General features: G+C 52.1%; 1 protein-coding gene across 3 annotated transcripts in view; it reads left to right on the top strand.

Moving 5' to 3' along the window:
• The window catches only part of ABCA1 (ATP binding cassette subfamily A member 1), a 121,683-nt gene that overhangs the window by 71,059 nt on the left and 33,091 nt on the right, over positions 1 to 17,533 (top strand). For all 3 annotated transcript variants that reach the window (XR_012904577.2, XM_075931352.2, XM_075931353.2), the window contains exons 8-19: positions 1,424 to 1,510; positions 6,577 to 6,817; positions 7,382 to 7,521; positions 8,071 to 8,187; positions 9,438 to 9,626; positions 10,230 to 10,435; positions 10,526 to 10,702; positions 11,366 to 11,588; positions 12,347 to 12,568; positions 14,678 to 14,882; positions 15,777 to 15,890; positions 16,764 to 16,935. Coding sequence is in view for 2 of the 3 variants with exons in the window: in XM_075931352.2 (XP_075787467.2) it covers positions 1,424 to 1,510; positions 6,577 to 6,817; positions 7,382 to 7,521; positions 8,071 to 8,187; positions 9,438 to 9,626; positions 10,230 to 10,435; positions 10,526 to 10,702; positions 11,366 to 11,588; positions 12,347 to 12,568; positions 14,678 to 14,882; positions 15,777 to 15,890; positions 16,764 to 16,935 (2,093 nt within the window). In the remaining variant the exon portion in view is untranslated. The remainder of the gene's footprint in view (positions 1 to 1,423; positions 1,511 to 6,576; positions 6,818 to 7,381; positions 7,522 to 8,070; positions 8,188 to 9,437; positions 9,627 to 10,229; positions 10,436 to 10,525; positions 10,703 to 11,365; positions 11,589 to 12,346; positions 12,569 to 14,677; positions 14,883 to 15,776; positions 15,891 to 16,763; positions 16,936 to 17,533) is intronic.

The following is a 17,533-nucleotide window of genomic DNA, read 5'->3' as shown; positions in this document are numbered from 1 at the left end:
CAGGAGGCTTGACTGGGCTGGATTAGCATCCCCTGCCTGCAGCGTGATGGGGTAAGACCCTGACCAGCTGGAGGAGCCCTTACCCTATCTGGACCCCGGTTAAATGATTAAAATGATATTGTTTAACTGGGTGTCATTTTGAAGGGGTATTTACATCCCTAGTGTGACTGTGCTCTGCCTGTTTACATCAGCTAAATCTCTAGCCAGCTGTTCTATCACCCTCTCGTGATTTAAATAGGCCAAGTGAATTTTTACCCGACAGTTCCTCCCCCGGGGGAGGATAGGCACAAGAAATTTTAGCCCAAAGGTTTTTTTTTTCTCAGAAATGCCTAAGAACAGGGGCTTGTGAGGGAAGAGCAGTTCTTACGATTGTGTCTCAGTGCCGTAACATCTTAACGTGCTGCAAATGTGCAACTTCAGAAAACAGTCTTCGGGCCAAAAGGGAGAGGGTGTCCAAGTTGTTGGAAACATATGTGAAATGTCTTGCATTTGAGATGCAATGTTTTCTGGCAAATCATTCCTTGCTGTATCCAGAAATAAAACAAACACCAAGCCCCCATGTTATTCCGGGGCTAGCGGGAAAAAGAGAACGCGACAGGCGCTGGGCTACGATGGGTTCTGAATGCAGCGAGGATTGGTTGTGAACATAAAGCAAAGCTTCCTGAAAGTGATCGCCATCCACTCTTTGGCATTTGGAACTTCTGGGGTTTTTTGCATTCACACTGCAGCAGACTTTGGGTCATTGATTACTTTATGGAAATGGGTTGCCTTACAATAAAATAGACCCGCTTGGTTTAATATTAAAAGCCCAAGGTTTCACTCCGGCTACTCAAGCCGGAGCACAGAGGGGAAGGGGTGGCGCTGCACCCACGTAGGCGTCAGGCAGTCGGGAACCTGGATCGCCCTCTCAGTGGAAGGTGGGCATGCAGGCGGAAGGCTGGCGTTGTTTTACTTATGTGCTTTGTGTATGGCCCTAAGTCCTGTGGTACCTGAGCCCCTCACAGGGCGCTGTCCTCACTCCTGCCCTGTGAGGAAGTGGGAAGTATTATCCACCACTGATGGAAGAAGAGCCAGAGGGCGTCTGTGGCTGAGCTGGGAACTGTCTCAGTTCTCCTGATTCACAGCTCAGTGCCCTTTCCCCTCTGCCCTCCTCCCTACCAGCGTTCCCTGTAAGCTGAGCACTTGGGCGGCCACTCAGGAGTGATTCAAATGCTGGCCAGCTGATTAACAGAGTGTCCACTGCCAGCAGGCTGTATGTCTACTGGTGGTGCACATCCACACATGCCTGGGTGCACACAACATTTATTCCACACACGAATTAAAAAAAAATAGAGGGAACATTGCTCCCTACTCCTGTGTATCCTGGAATCTGGTGGTTTTTTTTGTGGGGATCCCAAGTTTCTATTTTTCTTTTCTGTTACAGAAAGGAATCACCTCCAATTCCTCCCTACACGACCTGTCAGGAGCCATGGAGACCTTAGTGGAGAGCCTGGGGAAGCTCATGAAAGAGGTAAGTGGCTCCCTTCTGCCATCAGGAGGAAGAATTTCTCTCTTCCCTCACCTTTTCTAGTCTGAAATTGACTTTCCTAAAGCGCAAAGCTGCTCTGTATTGGCACCTTCCTTCCAGCTTTTTTCCCTTCCATAAAGATAAGCCCTACTGTGGGGCACCTTTTGTGCCCACAACTCCCAGAGAAGTCATGGGAGTCCTTGGAGCCAGGCAGCTAAAGATTTGGGCTTCGGCTGTTCCTGGAGGAGGAACTCTGAATATCTTCTGTGATACGCCCTGTGCGCTTGCGGCGCACTGGGCAGGACCCATGGGCGCGAGTCCGTGTAATGATCTTTGCTCTCAGATATGAGCCGCTCTGGGGGTGATGCCAGTTGGTTTCAGCAGCTGGCCTGAGAGTGATGCCAGGGGGAGAGTTGGGAGATACTGTAATTGACTAGCTCTGGACTCTCCAACAGTTACGTATTTGTGGCTTGTCTCGACTATATTTGTACAACATCTAGCGCAACGGGGCCCTGATCCCGGCTTGGGGCCCCTCCAGACTGTGTCAGAACGCAAATAAAACATAATCATTTGCAAGGGGAAATGACCGTTTTTACAGCAGCAAATACTTTGTTGTAGGTGAAATGGTTTTAAAAAAAAAGGTGCTTAGAACTGGACCACGCCCCAGATCTGCTACTTTCAGAGCTAGCTCCTTGGAGCAGGGACCGTCTTTGCTCTGTGAGAGAGGCCCTGATCCATGACTGTGGCTCGGTGGTAGCTCCAGTATGATTGCTATTTAGACTATCTGACTCCGGCTCCAATTGTACGGACTCTGGGGGGCTGTGATTAGGCTAAGGGGTTGTTTTCTCTCTTGGAGAAGCCGTGGTTTAATCTCAACTAAACAATGCCACCCGCTCTCTCCCATTATTCTTCTCTCTGCACGGCAGGGAAAGAGAGCCCTGCGGCCATGACCGAGAGTAACCTCTTTGCTCAGGACAAAGCTGGGTTCACCTCAGGTTACTGAACGCTCTACTTCCATAGAGAGGAGGGTGTTAGAAGCTGGCTTCACACCCGCCCACTCTTCCTGGGACATGTTCCCTGCTGAATCCTAGGACTTGCAGGGCTTCCCATTTAGGATGAAATTAACGGGATGATTCCAAGATCGGCGTCGGGTTGAAATCAAGGCAAAGCTGTAGCTGTTAGCAGAAGGGGCTGTCCTAAGCGCTTGCTTTGGGGTCTGGTTACAGCTGTTTCCTGTGACAGACCTCAGGCCTCTCTCTCTTTTTTTTTGTCTGTGGTAAAAATAATTGCAACCATGTGATGTTCTCTTTGCTGATGTGGCTGAAAGCTGCCTGAGTAACGTGCCTTTTGCTTGGCAGCTGTCCTGAGTAGGCGGCTCTCTCTTTTCCCTTCTTCGAAGTGCAAACAAAAGTGGCTTTTTCTCTGCAGCGTTCGCCTCCCAGACTGCTTGACCGAGAGTTACGTTGCATTGTCTGGGGTGCCCACTGCTGCGTGACAAATGGGGATGGACGATTCATTCCCTTGTCCAGCCAGCAGTGGAGCGAGAGGAAAAGACTCTTACTTGCACCCGCAGCCACTTGTCTTTCTAGGAAAGGGACTGAACTAGATCTCTGGCTCTAAACAGAGGAGTAAAGTCTGGATCCCCGTTCTTGGGCGAGTTTCTAGCTCAGCCTGAGGCTGCAGTGGAGAACAAGCCCCATACCCTGAAAAGTAGCCTCGGTGTTTATAAATTGACTTAATTCTCCACGTGGCTGCTGTTATTTTAAAGGTCTTAAGTGCCCTGAAAACTGAACAAATCTGCTCGCACAAGGGTTTTGGGTTTTCTTTTTTTTAGTGGGAGGGTCTGCTAGATTGATTTATCATTGACCTATTATTTGTTTGTATTACGGTAGCATCTAAGGTATGTCTACAATGCAATTACACAGCCCCGGTGGCCCATGTCTGCTGACTTGCACTTGCAGGCAGTGGATTTGCCTCATGCTGTAGGGCTGTAAAGCTGCTGTAGCTGTTTGGATCCCAGGCTGTGGGTCCCTTTCAGCTGGCCTGAAGCCAGGCTCCAGCCTAAGCCTAGATGTCCGTGCCACAGATTTTATAGCCCTGCAGCCCAAGCCTGTGTCCTCTGACGTGGGCCTGCCTCAGATTCTGTGTTGCAGTGTTCAGTTATACCCCCTAGGCCCCTTCTGAGACCAGGGGTTTTACATACGTGTAGTAAGAGAGAGTTCTTGTCACAGAAAGCTTGCAGTCTAAAAAGACAAGGGGTTGGAGGGGAAACTGAGGTACGGAGAAGTGACTTGCCCAAGGTCACACACCAGACCAGTGGCAGAGCTGGGAACTGACCCATGAGTCTTAGTCCATTGCCCTAGCCCATGTGTTTCCTCTAGGAAGCCTGTTTTCAGCCTTGTAAAGCTACTTCCATCCGGCTGGGACTTGCCATTTGAGTTTTTAGTCCAGCTCTTAAACACATGCTCATTTCTCCACTTCAGCGGATTGTCGTTCCTTTTGCACGGATGCAGACTCGCTGCCTGCCTTGTCTCTGTCAGGGCAAAGGGCGCAAAGCCCCATGCACAGCGCAGTAAACGGAGAATGCACTGCAAAGAGCCACGCTCCCTGGTTGGCAGTGCTTTCAGTAGAACTTTGTAAACTAGATGCTGCTCTCAGATATGGGATATGCATTGCTGCTTTCTGGAGATTAGCACCATCCCTTAATGCTATCGCAACGGAGCAGTCAGCTAGCCACGTACATCTGAAACCTCCGTGATAGGTGACACACGGCAGCTGGCTTCTTACCTGGTATGGCTTCTGGCATCTCCGTGCTTAACGGAGGCCTATTGGTTACTCTGCTCCTGCAGTGGCATATTGGGACCAGGGCTTGGTGGTTCTGGCAGCATGTTTTCTGTAGGACCCCAGGCCAAAAAGGAGGAAGTAGATTGCCTCACGGTGTTTTGTCAGAAAAAAGAGACATTCAGACTTTGTCTACATTGCTGATTGAATGACACAACTTTTGTTGTTCTCAGTTCTCCTCCATCCCAGCCAGAAGGACGAGTTTTGCTGCGCAAGTGCAGTGTAAACGGCTTGTTCTTGGCAGGAGTGCTCTCCTGTCGACAGTGCAAACCCCACTTATAGGGGATGGAAATGTTTTATCAGCAAAAGTACCAACAGAGTTTACGCTGCCCGATCAGCTTTGTGTAGAAGCTTCAGAGGGGTAGCCAAGTTGGTCTGTAACAGGAACAACTTAAAAAACAACAAATAGTCTAGTAGCACCTTAAAGACTAACAAAGCACGTAGATGGTATCATGAGCTTTTGTGGGCACAGCCCACTTCTTCAGGTGACTGGAGTGTTGGAAGTCCAGATCCAAGGATAAATGGGGGGGGGGGAAGCAAAAGGAAAAAAATGGAAGGGGAGGAAGAAAAAAAGACAGTGAGTAGATAAGCTTCAGAGGGATAGCCGAGTGAGTCTGTAGAGCAGACAAACCCGTAGACAGGAAATACAGGCCATCCTCACTATAAGTCCAAAATACGTTCCAAAAAACTTGGACTTATAGCGAAACAACTTAAAGCGGGGAATTTTTTTCCCGCGGCTGACTTCCATTTGCACAAATTGGGAGGAGGGGCTTGTGCATGACTTAAGTGTGGGGAACGGGAGGACTTATAACGCATTGTTTCCCGCAAGTCTCAACGATGTTAGTGCGGAACGGATGTGCTCCAGGGCGACTTATAGCGGGGACACCCTATACACTCCCAGAGGAAAATATAATGAGCTGTAAGAGTGGAGTAAATCGAATTGCCGGCATTACTGCTCAGCTGAATCTAGTTTGTCTGCTTCATTCATCTAATCTCTTTCTTTACCAATCAGTGGTATAAAATGAGTCCTCCCAGACTGCACGATCAATGTGCCTATGCCCCAAGGTCAGCAAAAGTGAGTAGTGATTTTCTGGGTGTCCAAACTTGAGGCAAAGCAGTCTGATTGGGTGCCCAGAACTTTCACAAAATCAGGCCCTTCTCGAAGGTTAAGTCTAGGCTTGGCTTTGCTGCTAGAACTATGTGTTTCCACCCGTGTGTGAAAATGTCAAATCAGCACTTGAGGAGAGGGGGCAGGGAAGAGGGGCGCAAGATGGCCATTGCGTTAAAAGGCCAGTCACTGCACAGAAAGGCCTTGATTACTTTGTTCAGCCCTCCCGCCCCATTTGAATACTTGTCTGACTCGGACTCTGGAGCTCGTGGGTTCAGACTGCAAATACGGATTGACGTGACCATGTCAGGACCAGGCTAGCATGCTGCCTCGCAATGCAGAACATGAGGGCAGCTGCCTGTTGACAGGTCAGGAGGAATTTGGGTGGCAATTATGCCTTCTGGTTATTGTAGACAAAAGGTGGGTGAGGTAATAGCTTTTATTGGACTGACATCTGTGGGTGAAAGAGATGAGCCTTTGAGCTACACAGAACTCTTCTTCAGAGCACTTATGTATAGCTCCAAAAGCGTCTCTCTCTGACCATCAGGCGTAGGGCCAATAAAATATATTATCTCACCCACCTCCTGGGACCAACTCGGCTATCACCACATCTCTAGCTACTGTGTAATTTAGCTGCTTGCTGATGGATTTCAGAAAACCCTTCTACACTAGCAGAGAACGGGGCCCTGTATCGCTGCGTCTGATTAGTCTGACTCTGTTGTTTCCCCACATCTCCTTATGGCTCATTCTCTCCCTCCCCCCCCCCCCCCTTGTGCAGCCAGAACAAGGGCTCGTGCTGAAATGTGAATGGTGTTGCAGCCAGAAGGAGCCAAGAGGCCAGGGGCTAAGGACTGTGTGTAGGGTCAGTGAAAAATGCAGAATAAAGGAGATGGTGCAACAAAAGTCAGTGTCCCTACTTGGCCGCGTACATGGGGCATTTCCTGAGTGCAAGTCCCCCTCCCCCAATAGTGCCCTTGTGCATTTCAAAGGTCTGTTTCACATAGATGGTTCATTCCGTTAGATCAGGTGATTCTGGAGGCAAATGCTCCGCAATCAAAATATCTGTTCGGTGCAAGTGAAACACACAAGCCCTTTGTGTCCCTCCCCTTGTGCATTGCAGCTGGCCAGCATGAAAAGCTGGAGCGACATGCGGCAGGAGGTGATGTTTCTGACCAATGTGAATGCCACAAGCTCCTCTACCCAGATCTACCAAGCGGTATCGCGCATTGTGTGTGGCCATCCGGAAGGAGGAGGGCTGAAAATCAAATCTCTCAACTGGTATGAGGACAACAACTACAAAGCCCTGTTCGGAGGCAACAGCACCGAGGAGGATGCAGCTAATTTCTATGACAATTCTACAAGTAAGTAACCGGCCCGTTCACGTTACACGTGCGAGGGTTCTTAGAGGCTTCCGCTTCCTCTTCACCGGCACGTGGGTGCACATGGGGAGCTGAGCCCTGCTGCAAAGCTGACCCCCATTTTAGGGCTACTGAGCCTTGGAAAATGTGGCCTTCGATGTGCTGTTTTGATTGAACCGGGCTTTGTAATTAGCAAGCAGTCCTTGGGCATGGATGCCTGGTTTTCACTGTGGACACGGGGTGATTCCTGCCGCAGTGATGTGGGTTGGGTTCCTGGTCAAGTTGTGCAGCTCGGGGTTTGTAGCTGAGGCCCAGAGGTTTCCGTTTTTTAAAATGCAACATGTGGGAGCAGTGTCAGACCAAGCCATAGTTGCACAGCGGGCGCGCGGCTCCCCTTACCACTTCAATCAGCGCCCCCCATAGGTTGGCACCCCGGGCAGCTGCCCGGCTAGCTCCCCCCTTAATCCAGCCTTGTGTGGGTGACACCTTGGCCTGGGAGTAAGCGCCTGGGAGCTGGTGGATACTTGCGCCTCTAACATGGCTCGTGCGCGTTCTCTCCCTGGTCAGCACCCTACTGCAACGAGCTGCTGAAGAACTTGGAATCCAGCCCGCTCTCCCGGATTATCTGGAGGGCGCTGAAGCCTTTGCTTATTGGGAAGATCCTGTACACGCCTGACACGCCAGTCACGAGGAAGGTCATGAGCGAGGTAGGCTGTGGGATCCTGTCCCCCCGGGCAAGCAGCACAGGAGAGATGGGGCCAGGCCCGTCCATGCAAATCGCAGTGTTGTTTACGGAGACGGTTTAATGTGGCCCTACTGCTGGTTCAATCCGCTCACACGGCAACCCTCAAGTACAAAGGTGATTGTCCTGGAGTGCAGAGCTGGTACAGAGGCTCTTATGCTGCCGATGTTCTCTGGCAGCCTGGGAAGCAGTGGTCCTTGGGCTTTCTTGGATGGCCCTACTGCGGAAAGTGGACTTGGGGGGTGGGCAGGCTTTTGGAACGCTCCTCCCCATGCACACCCATGAGAGAGCCAGCCAGAGAACGTGGCCTGCAAAGGCGTTAATGGTCCGGACACACCAGTGTACCAGCTTGTTCTATTTTCCCTTCAAACGCACGATTCCTTTCTGTGCAGTAGCTGTAGTGCTGCTGTTCCCACTCGGGCAGTGCAATTTGTAGCGCACTGCCCACCTGGCCTATGGCTGCTCCGCCCTGCGGTGCTGAGGTTTGGGAATAACCCTTCCCCTTTGCCGGCAGGTGAACAGGACTTTCCAGGAGCTGGGTGTGTTCCGGGATCTAGGAGGGATGTGGCAGGAGATCAGCCCGAAGATTTGGACGTTCATGGAAAGCAGTGCAGAGATGGACCTGATCCGGGTCAGTATGCTGTCACGCTGAGGGCATGTCTAACAGCCCTCGTCCTTGTGTTTTATTATCTGTCCTGCATGTTTGGGATAGTCCCTTCCCTTTAGTATTATTAACCCCTCTGCCTGTGAGAGAACTTGGAAATAAAGGGACAGTAGGAGCGTAAAAACTCACAGCAGATTGTTCAGCTAGTAATTTTTCCTTGTGTAGCCTCTTTGCTTCCGGAGCAACAGTGTACTATAACTGTAGCCGGCTGAAGGAGACTATAACGTACAGTAAATACACCTAGGGTCGGCCTGCTTACAGTTAGCACCTTGGGAACCGAATTCCCAGCTACGTTCAATCCTCCCCTCCCCTTGTCTCTGCTCAAATCAACGAAATGTTTGGAAGGTGTCGGCAGCTCTTAGCAGCCACCGATTATCTGGAAAAAAATTTCTTTCTTTCTCTGCGCTTCTCTGCTTTCCAGTGACTGCTTTTTCGTTTGGTTGGCTTGTTTTTTTGGCAGCTTTTCTCGCTTTCCAGAGACCTGAGCAAGGCTGCCACCCGCTGGAGAACTGTTGTTCTCAAATGTGCCTGTGAGTCTGGGACAGTATTTTACTGTGTCCTTACGCAGGCTGTGTGGGGTTCTCTGCTGCCCTCCACCTGCAGTAGAGAGAACAGGCCTGTAGGGCAGTGTTTCTTAAACTTTTTAAGACCGAAGAACACCAAAGAATGGTTTTTTTTAGGAGGTTTTGTTTTTTTTAGGTTTTGTTGAGCAGAAAAAAAAAAAGGCGGCCATTTTGAAATCTGTTGTTTTCCGTGGCACATCTCCGACTGCCTCGTGGCACGCCGATGTTCCCTGGAACACAGTTTAAGAAACACTGCTGTAGGGAGTGAGAGAGATTAGGAGATTCCTGTTTGGATTACAGTTTAGCCTGGGTGTAGCCTTCAGTCTTCTAACACGTTGCCACACAAGGCCCCTCGGCCAGGCCACGTGTGATACCCCCCATTCTGCGACAACCCCGAATGTTCTCTTCCCCTGGGAGTTTTCATCCCGTCGCACTGCAGTCAGGGCGATGCTGCACTCGGGGAATGCGGCTCCTCCGGTGGAAGTCCCAGACTCTGGCAGAATCGGTAACAGGACATGCAGCGGGGAAGTCGTGCTCAGCAAACTCTCCCCTCTTGGTCCTTGTCCAGTGTTGGGCTCCCAGGTGCAAGGGGAAAGGGTAGAATCTCTGCCTGGCTGGGGGGAACCCCTAACGGCCGTTATTTCCCTCTTGCAGTCGTTGCTGAAGAGCAAAGACCTCTGGGACGCTCACTTGAGCGGCTCCAACTGGACGGTTCAAGATGTGTCCCTGTTCCTGGCAAAGTCCCCGGAGGACGTTCAATCCGTGAACGGCTCCGCGTACACCTGGAAGGATGCCTTCAATGAGACCGACCAAGCTGTGCTAACCATCTCCCGCTTCATGGAGGTGAGCCTACGTGCAGGTCCGATAACGGCCGCGCTGCCCCGGACAGCAGAGCGCTTTTGCAGATGTACATCCAGCAGAACACGGCCAAGCCGTGCTCTGGGCCACGGGGCTCAGAGAGTCCTATTGCAAAAAGCTCATGCTTATGGGGGGGTTGCAGTGTTGTGCTTCGCACCATTAGTGCTCCTAGGAGATTTGGGTCAAGAAAGACATAAAACCCTGCAGCCACAGTTTAAAAAATCAGGGGTCTGAAAAGAGTCCTCCTTAGCCTGCTTGTGGAGGTACCAATGTACTGGCAGAACAGCCTAACTTCAGACCTCCAGCTTTGAAAAAACTCTGCTCTTGCGTGTTCCCAGTGACAGTCCTGCCCCACCCCTAAGGGCAGCTGCCAGTGGCTGGTCTCACTGGTCCCAGGTATTATTCAGCGACTGCAGTAGAAGCTGCAGCGGCTCTTTTGAGTCCCTTGCGTGCCACCTCTGCAGAGGAATGGCCGGGTGTTGTAGCTCCGAGGTGCAGGCGGCTGCGAGGGTGTGAGATCACTGTCGCAGCCATGGAATCCACGTGCTCCGTGGACACCGACATGCTTACGACGCTCTCTCCACTTAGTGTGTCAACCTGGACAAGCTGGAGCCCGTGGCCACAGAGGTGCGGCTCATCAACAGGTCCATGGAGCTGCTGGACGAGAGGAAGTTCTGGGCCGGCATCGTCTTCCCTGACATCGGCCCGAGCAGCGCGGGGCTGCCGCCTCACATCAGGTACAAGCTGCGGATGGACATCGACAACGTGGAAAGGACAAACAAGATTAAGGACGGGTGAGTGCTGCCCGGCCGCCTTCTGCGGGGAGGGGTGGGGAGACGCTGAGCGGATATCTGACAGGGGGGGTCTTGGTTCCCCTGGCTCAGGTACTGGGACCCGGGGCCTCGTGCCGACCCCTTTGAAGACATGCGGTACGTCTGGGGCGGCTTCGCGTACCTACAGGACGTGGTGGAGCAGGCGATCATCAGGGCGCTGACGGGCGCGGAGAAGAAGACCGGCGTCTACGTGCAGCAGATGCCCTACCCCTGCTACGTGGACGATATGTAAGTTCTGCGGCAGGGTGACCCGGCTGCAGGGTCTGTGCCGGATCCTGAGTGACTGGGCACCGGTGGCTTTGACAGGGGCAGGCTGGGACCAGCTGATTTGGTCCAGTGGGGCCTGGGCATTCCCGCACTGGGGCATGGGCAAGCTCCAGAGGGTGGGATTGGCTGGATCGCTCTGTGCAGGGGCCCGAAGGGAACGGTGCATGGAGGCCCTGCCCCAGGAGAGCTGTGCAGAGGATGGTGCCTCCCAGCTGTTAGTGGGTGGGGGAGGTGCATCCTCTGGGCAGTGCTGCGTGACTCCTTCTCAGTGCCTGGCCAGGCCTCCAGCAATGGAGGGGCCAGAGAGTCCCCGCTCCCTCTGCACTAGCCAGGCTTGCTGAGTTGTAGCCGGGCCTGGAAGTGGCTGGGGACTGGTCTGGAAGGGTCATAAAGCACAGCCCTGCTGCTCGCTCCCCCAGGGAGCTCCGCCAGGTTACAGCAGGCAAAGCCATGGCCCGGGGTGCCTGCTTTGCTCTGCACAATGGGGCCCTGGCCCTGACGGGAACCATGAGGAGCAACGATCCTCCTCCTCCTCAGCGCCTGCAGGGCACCCTGCAGCCCCAGGGGACTCTCTGTCAAGCAAAGGACCACAGCAGTGTCCCCCCGCCCGGTTCTTGCCACCAGATTCCTGCGGGTCATGAGCCGCTCCATGCCCCTCTTCATGACTCTGGCGTGGATCTACTCGGTGGCGGTGATCATCAAGGGCATCGTGTACGAGAAGGAAGCCCGGCTGAAGGAGACCATGCGCATCATGGGCCTGGACAACGGCATCCTCTGGTTCAGCTGGTTCATCAGCAGCCTCATCCCCCTCCTCATGAGCGCTGGGCTTCTGGTGCTGATCCTGAAGGTGAGGTGGGCGCGGTGGCTCTCTCTCCCCGCCCAGCAGCTTTGATTTCCTGGGGGGCAGCGTAAGGCTGACGATCAGCCCGGTGACCAGCTCTGGGGTTAATTCATAGTCTAGGAACTTGGATCAGGCCAGTGACTCACTAGGAAGGGCCTCTGGGTTCCAAAACGAGGCTGACGTGATGTAAAACACCCCTTCCCAGACGACTGTAGCTCTTTCTGGAGTCTGATTTGTCTTGGACTCCCCGCACGTTTCGTCTCACCTCACAACAGCTCGCTTACCAAATGGGACCAAAACCCACAGCACGCTGTGACTGAGAAAGGGCCTGCTTTCTCGTTCGTACCATATAATTACACAGTAAATCAACTGGAATATAACGATTGTACGTACACTTCAGTGGGGAGTGTAGAGAGCCAGTCAGTGCATGAAATTTTTAGTGTTTGCTGACTCTGCTAGTGCTTTTTATGTAGCTTGTAAAACTAGGCAAATAGCTAGATGAGTTGATGTACCCCCAGGAACCCCTGGTTGAAACCACCGATTTAAAATAACGGGTGCTTTAGCTAATTGCTGCAGTGTTCCTCAGTGTGCTGAGAGCCATGCCCAGGGCAAAATGCCCCTCCTGCGGTGTCACAGTCCCCAGGGCCCGCTGGGGCTAGCGCCACACAAGGGTAGTTATGGAACTACATTCTGCAAGCGGGCCCTGCTGAGGGCCTCTGAGCACGCCCTGTGCAACTTGTGACACGCGCCTCCTCCTTGCCCAGGTGGGGAACCTGCTGCCCTACAGCGACCCCAGCGTGGTGTTTGTCTTCCTCTCCGTCTTCGCCGTGGTGACCATCTCGCAGTGCTTCCTCATCAGCACCATGTTCTCCAGGGCCAACCTGGCGACAGCCTGTGGGGGCATCATTTACTTCACCCTCTACCTGCCTTACGTGCTGTGCGTCGCCTGGCAGGACTACGTGGGCTTCTCGCTCAAAATGTTCGCGGTGAGTGGCGCGGGGCGAGCTGCAGAGGAGGAGGAGTGCTGAATATTGTGCCGGGGCCAGCGACGCGCTCGGGGGCTCTTGGGCTGGGTGGGGCTGCAGTATGCAAGAGCCCTTTGGTTTCCACTCGGCTAAGGGCCACCCGAGCTGGCACAGATGGAGAACTTTCTGGGTTTGATAGTGATCCAGGAGCTGGGGGTGGGAAGGGACTTTTGAGCATGCTCTTTACGGTCTGCTGCTGCCAGGTCTGATCCTGCCCCACTGCTGCTCATGTGAGATTGCTCATTTGCCACCAGATCAGGCCCTTCAGTTGCCCTCCCCTAGATGCCCGTCCACCTGAGAGCCTCCCTTTAGAGATTCTCCACCACATTGTGGTGGGGGGGGCTGCTCTCAACACCCCCTCCCTTCCCCCCTTCTCTGGTCTAGTCGTCTGGGCAGCAAGAGAGGGAGGAACCAAACCAAACCCCCAGTCTTCAGCAGACCAGCCTGAAGAACTGCCATTGAGGCACTGTGTCGCCACAGAATAGCACCACGTTCTTCAGTAGTGGCCCAGATCTAGTCTCAGGGCCAGGAGCACTGGGTGGAATTCCACAGGTTGTGTTTAGGAGGTGATCAGTCTAAGTAATCTTGATGGTCGCTTCTGGCATCAAAATCTGGGACTCTCTGGACACTTCCATGACCACAGTACAGAGAGGGATGAGTGACCATCATGGAGATATGGAGGTTTTTGAGAACCTCTCAGGCTAGTACAAGGAGCAAAAAAGTGTCACCATGGTTAAACCAGAAAGTAAAAGAAATGGTTAAAGGCAAAAGGGCATCCTCTAAGAATTGGAAGTCAAATCCTACTAAGTCCTAATAATGTAGGAACACTAGCACATTAAGTGTGAAAATATAATTAAGCAGGCCAAAGGAGAATCTGAAAAGCAATTAGCAAAAGACTCAGAAACTAATAGCAAAAAAAAAAAAAAAAAAAAAGAAGTTTAAGTATATCAGAAGCAGGAAGCCTGCCAAACAACCAGTCACTGGACAGTCAAGGAACATGTGGCCTTGTGGAGAAACTAAATAAATTATTGCAACAGGTCTTCAATGTGGAACTTATTAAGGAGAATCCCACATCTGAGCAATTCTTTTTAGGTGACAAAAATCTGAAGAATTGTCCCAGATTGAGGCGCTGTTAGAGAGGTTTTGGAACAAACTGATATATTAAACAGTTACAGGTTGATAAGCCTAACTTCAGTACCAGGCAAATTGGTTGAAACTATAGTATAGAACAGAATTATCAGCCAGGTAGCTGAACACGATTTGTGAGGGAAGAGTCAATATGGTTTTTGTAAAGGGAAATCATGTCTCACCAATCAATTAGAATTCTTTAATGGGTCAACAAATACGTGGACAAGGGTGATCCTGTGGCAATAGCGTACTTGGACTTTCAGAAAGCCCTGAGAAGGTACCTCACCAAAACCTCTTAAGCAAAGTAAGCTATCAAAGGGTAAGAGGGATGGTCCTTTCATGGACCAGTAATTGGTTAGAAGACAAGAAAACAAAAGGTAGATATAAACGGTCAGTGTTCAGAACGAAGAACGGTAATAGGGGGTTCCCCAGGGATCTGTACTGGTTTCAGTGCTGTTCAACATATTTATAAATGATCTGGAATAAGGGGTAAAATGTGCAGAGGCAAAGTTTGCAGAAGACAGGTAAGTCCAAAGCTCACTGCAAGGAGTTACAAAGGGATCTCACTAAACTGGGTAACTGGGCAACCAAATGGCTGACGAAATCGAATGTCGATACACACCTACACCCACTTGTTCTACCGCATTGTTCTCTCTACCACCGCTCCTTGTTTCAGTCTCTTCTCAGTGCAGCACAGACCCGGGCATGTTTGAGTAGGAGTCAAGCCTTCAAACTCAGGAAGGCTGTGGAAGGACAACATTAGGCAACCGGAGCTTGCTGGCTCCACCTGGAATTTTGCCCATGACCTCAGTAGGGCCAGGATTCCAGCCTTTGACTTCTGAGTCAGGACGTTAGCATGAGGGCTGAGCTAACGTTTATTTCTAAAGGTGAAGAGATGAGTTGGTGAACGGTCTCACGAGCGTGAACCTCTTGCCCCCTTAGAGCCTGCTGTCCCCGGTCGCCTTTGGGTTTGGCTGCGAGTACTTTGCCTTGTTTGAGGAGCAGGGGATCGGCGTGCAGTGGGACAACCTCTTCGAAAGCCCCCTGGAAGAAGATGGCTTTAATCTGACCACGTCGGCCATCATGATGCTGTTCGATACCTTCCTCTACGGGGTGATGACCTGGTACTTTGAGTCTGTCTTCCCAGGTGAGCCGTTTGCTCTCGCCTGGAGACATGGTGTTCTGCTCCTGCTGCAGCCTGTCTTTTCCTGCCCCTTTGTCCGGAGTGTTTCATGTTCCAGGCAGAGCTGATAATACAGCGGCATCTGTTTTGGAAGGGCCCCACCTCACTACCATTGTCGTCATGTCAAAGCCGCCAAGGTGACTCTGGACAGTGTCCAAGTGGCCCCATATTAGGGATGTAAAATTCCATTTAATTGGTTAACCGGTTAACCATTAAACCAATTAAAAGAGGCGTGGGGGGTGGGCCATGCCAGCCCCACTGGGATGAAGCAAGCCTCCTTTCTCCCTGCTGCCTGCCGAGAAAGGGCTGGAATAGCCTCGCCACCATAGGCAGGAGCTGCCTGCAGGGCACCCAGGCTCCCCATGGACACAGGCTGCTCCGGACGCTGGAGCAACGGGTCCCACAGCAGGCAGGGAGTCGCTCCCGCCCCCAAACGTTAATGGTTCACCAGGACCGGTGAGCATCACTTCCCTTTATACAGGGAACGGGGGCTCAGCTCAGCCAAGGCAGGCGCCTCCTATGAGATTCTCGGCCTCTTCAGTCCCGAGGCGCTGAGGACGCTTGTACCTGGCACAGCATGGGCAGCGCCTCCAGAGAGGTTAGCTGGTAGACTACAGTGCGATTCGGGAAGATTGGCTGTAACGTTGCCAATTCCCCACCTGTCTAAAATCTCTCTCTTAGTCCATCACCAGGTTTTGTTCTAGAAGGGGGGTTTTCACCGTCTCACATGCGTGCTGCTGCTCTCCGGGGCCTGACAGCAGGAGATGCAACCCTTGAGTACCTGCCCGGCCCCTTTAAATGGAGAGACGTTAGGGCGGATTTTGCTGGGCTCACACGGCTGTTTTCCTCTCTGTTTAGGCCAGTATGGAATTCCCAGGCCCTGGTACTTCCCCTTCACGAAGTCCTATTGGTGCGGGGAGGAGTCTGAGGAGAGGAGGCACACTCGCCCGGAGCACAAAGGGCCCTCGGAGAGTAAGTGTCTGCGCTGCGTGGGGCCAGAAGGCAGGTGCTTGGGATTAAATGAATGAAGGTGGGGACTTGCTCTGAGTAGGGGCAGGGTGAAAGGACATTGGGAAATTAAAGCTGCTTCTGTCCTAGTCACTCTTCGTTTGGTGGATAATGAACAGAATGGGAGTGTGATTGTGCCATAAAAACACCCACATGCAAAAGGAAGTTTGTCTTCACTCAGTGCACAGTCAACCTGTGGAACTCCTTGCCAGAGGATGTGGTGAAGGCTAGGACTTTAACAGGGTTCAAAAAAGAGCTAGATCGATTCATGGAGGTTAGGCCCATGTTAGCCAGGATAGGTAGGAATGGAGGTCTAGCCTCTCTGGAGGTGGGGGACGGGAGAGATCATGTGAGCATTACCTTTTCTGTTCCCTCCTTCTGGGGCACCTGGCATTGGCCACTGTCGGCAGACTGGGAACTAGGCTGGATGGACCTTTGGTCTGACCCGGTATGGCCATTCTTATGTTTACACATATCACTGGAAATCTTGCCCAATCAAGGCAGGCAGGGTTGGACTCTCCTTTGGCATCGAGGCATGAACCAGTGAGCTGTCTCTCACAGGACTGGGTCCTCTCCTCTCTGGCCTGGCTGGAGTCAGTGGATCCCTTTCCCCGGCTATATCTGGCATTGGGTCAGGCCCTTTCATCTGGCCTCCAAAGAATTAAGTACTGCCACGCTTATGTCAACCTCCATGCAGGGATTCCACCCTGGGAAGGAATATTAAAAAGCTCCCTAGAGGTTCCAAGTCACTGTGGGTCCTCATCGGCCATGGAAAGACGGGTATTAATATCGGTGCCTGTTCTACGCTGCCTTGCTGATTGCTTTGTCTTCTCGCAGACTGCATGGAGGAGGAACCCTCGCACCTTAGCCTGGGGGTCTCCATTCAGAACCTGGTGAAGATTTATCGTGATGGCAAGAAGGTGGCTGTGGACGGGCTGACACTGAATTTCTATGAGGGGCAGATCACCTCCTTTCTGGGACACAATGGAGCTGGGAAGACCACCACTATGTAAGGGCAATATTTTTAAGAGTGGGGAAGGAGCTCTGAGGAGAGGTTCTGAGCCCTTGTGGTTTTGCTGAGCATGACAACCTAATACAGGTGTGCGGCTGGCTGCATAGATTAAAACTGCAAGGACAGAGACTCGGCCGGTGTAAATCTGTGTGCCTCTGCTGCTTCGGGAGAGTGATGCGGATTCACACCTGCTGAGACTCTGGCCCATGGAATACCCTGATATCGGGGAATGGAACCGTTTGTTGCCAGTGAATGGTCGCAGTGCCAGATCAAAGCTATGGCTGACTCGGTACAGTGTCAGCAGCCCTTTTGGGTAGCTCCCTTTGTGATCCTACTTTATCAGAAGAAGGACATGAGTTCTGAAAGCATTACAAGCTTTTAGGGAGGATACTTTTCTCCCACAGGACCAACATTTTGTGGTTCAGTCCAGCTCCCTTTAAAACCAAAAGCTCTTGTGTGAGAGATTTTTCTGATTTCCTTAAAGGAGTGATCCCATGATACGGGACTTCCCCAAGACCCTCTCCTAGCCGTTACCCTATCATTCCCTGGCACATGTGGAACCAGCCTCCTCTTGGGTTTGGATCGTGCTGTGACA

The sequence above is a fragment of the Pelodiscus sinensis genome, chromosome 6 (genome assembly GCF_052426305.1).
Source record: "Pelodiscus sinensis isolate ZL-2025 chromosome 6, ASM5242630v1, whole genome shotgun sequence".
In the NCBI taxonomy this organism is placed as follows: domain Eukaryota; kingdom Metazoa; phylum Chordata; order Testudines; family Trionychidae; genus Pelodiscus; species Pelodiscus sinensis.
Note: the sequence above shows the minus strand (reverse complement) of the source record. Positions and strands in the feature narration are given on the sequence as shown.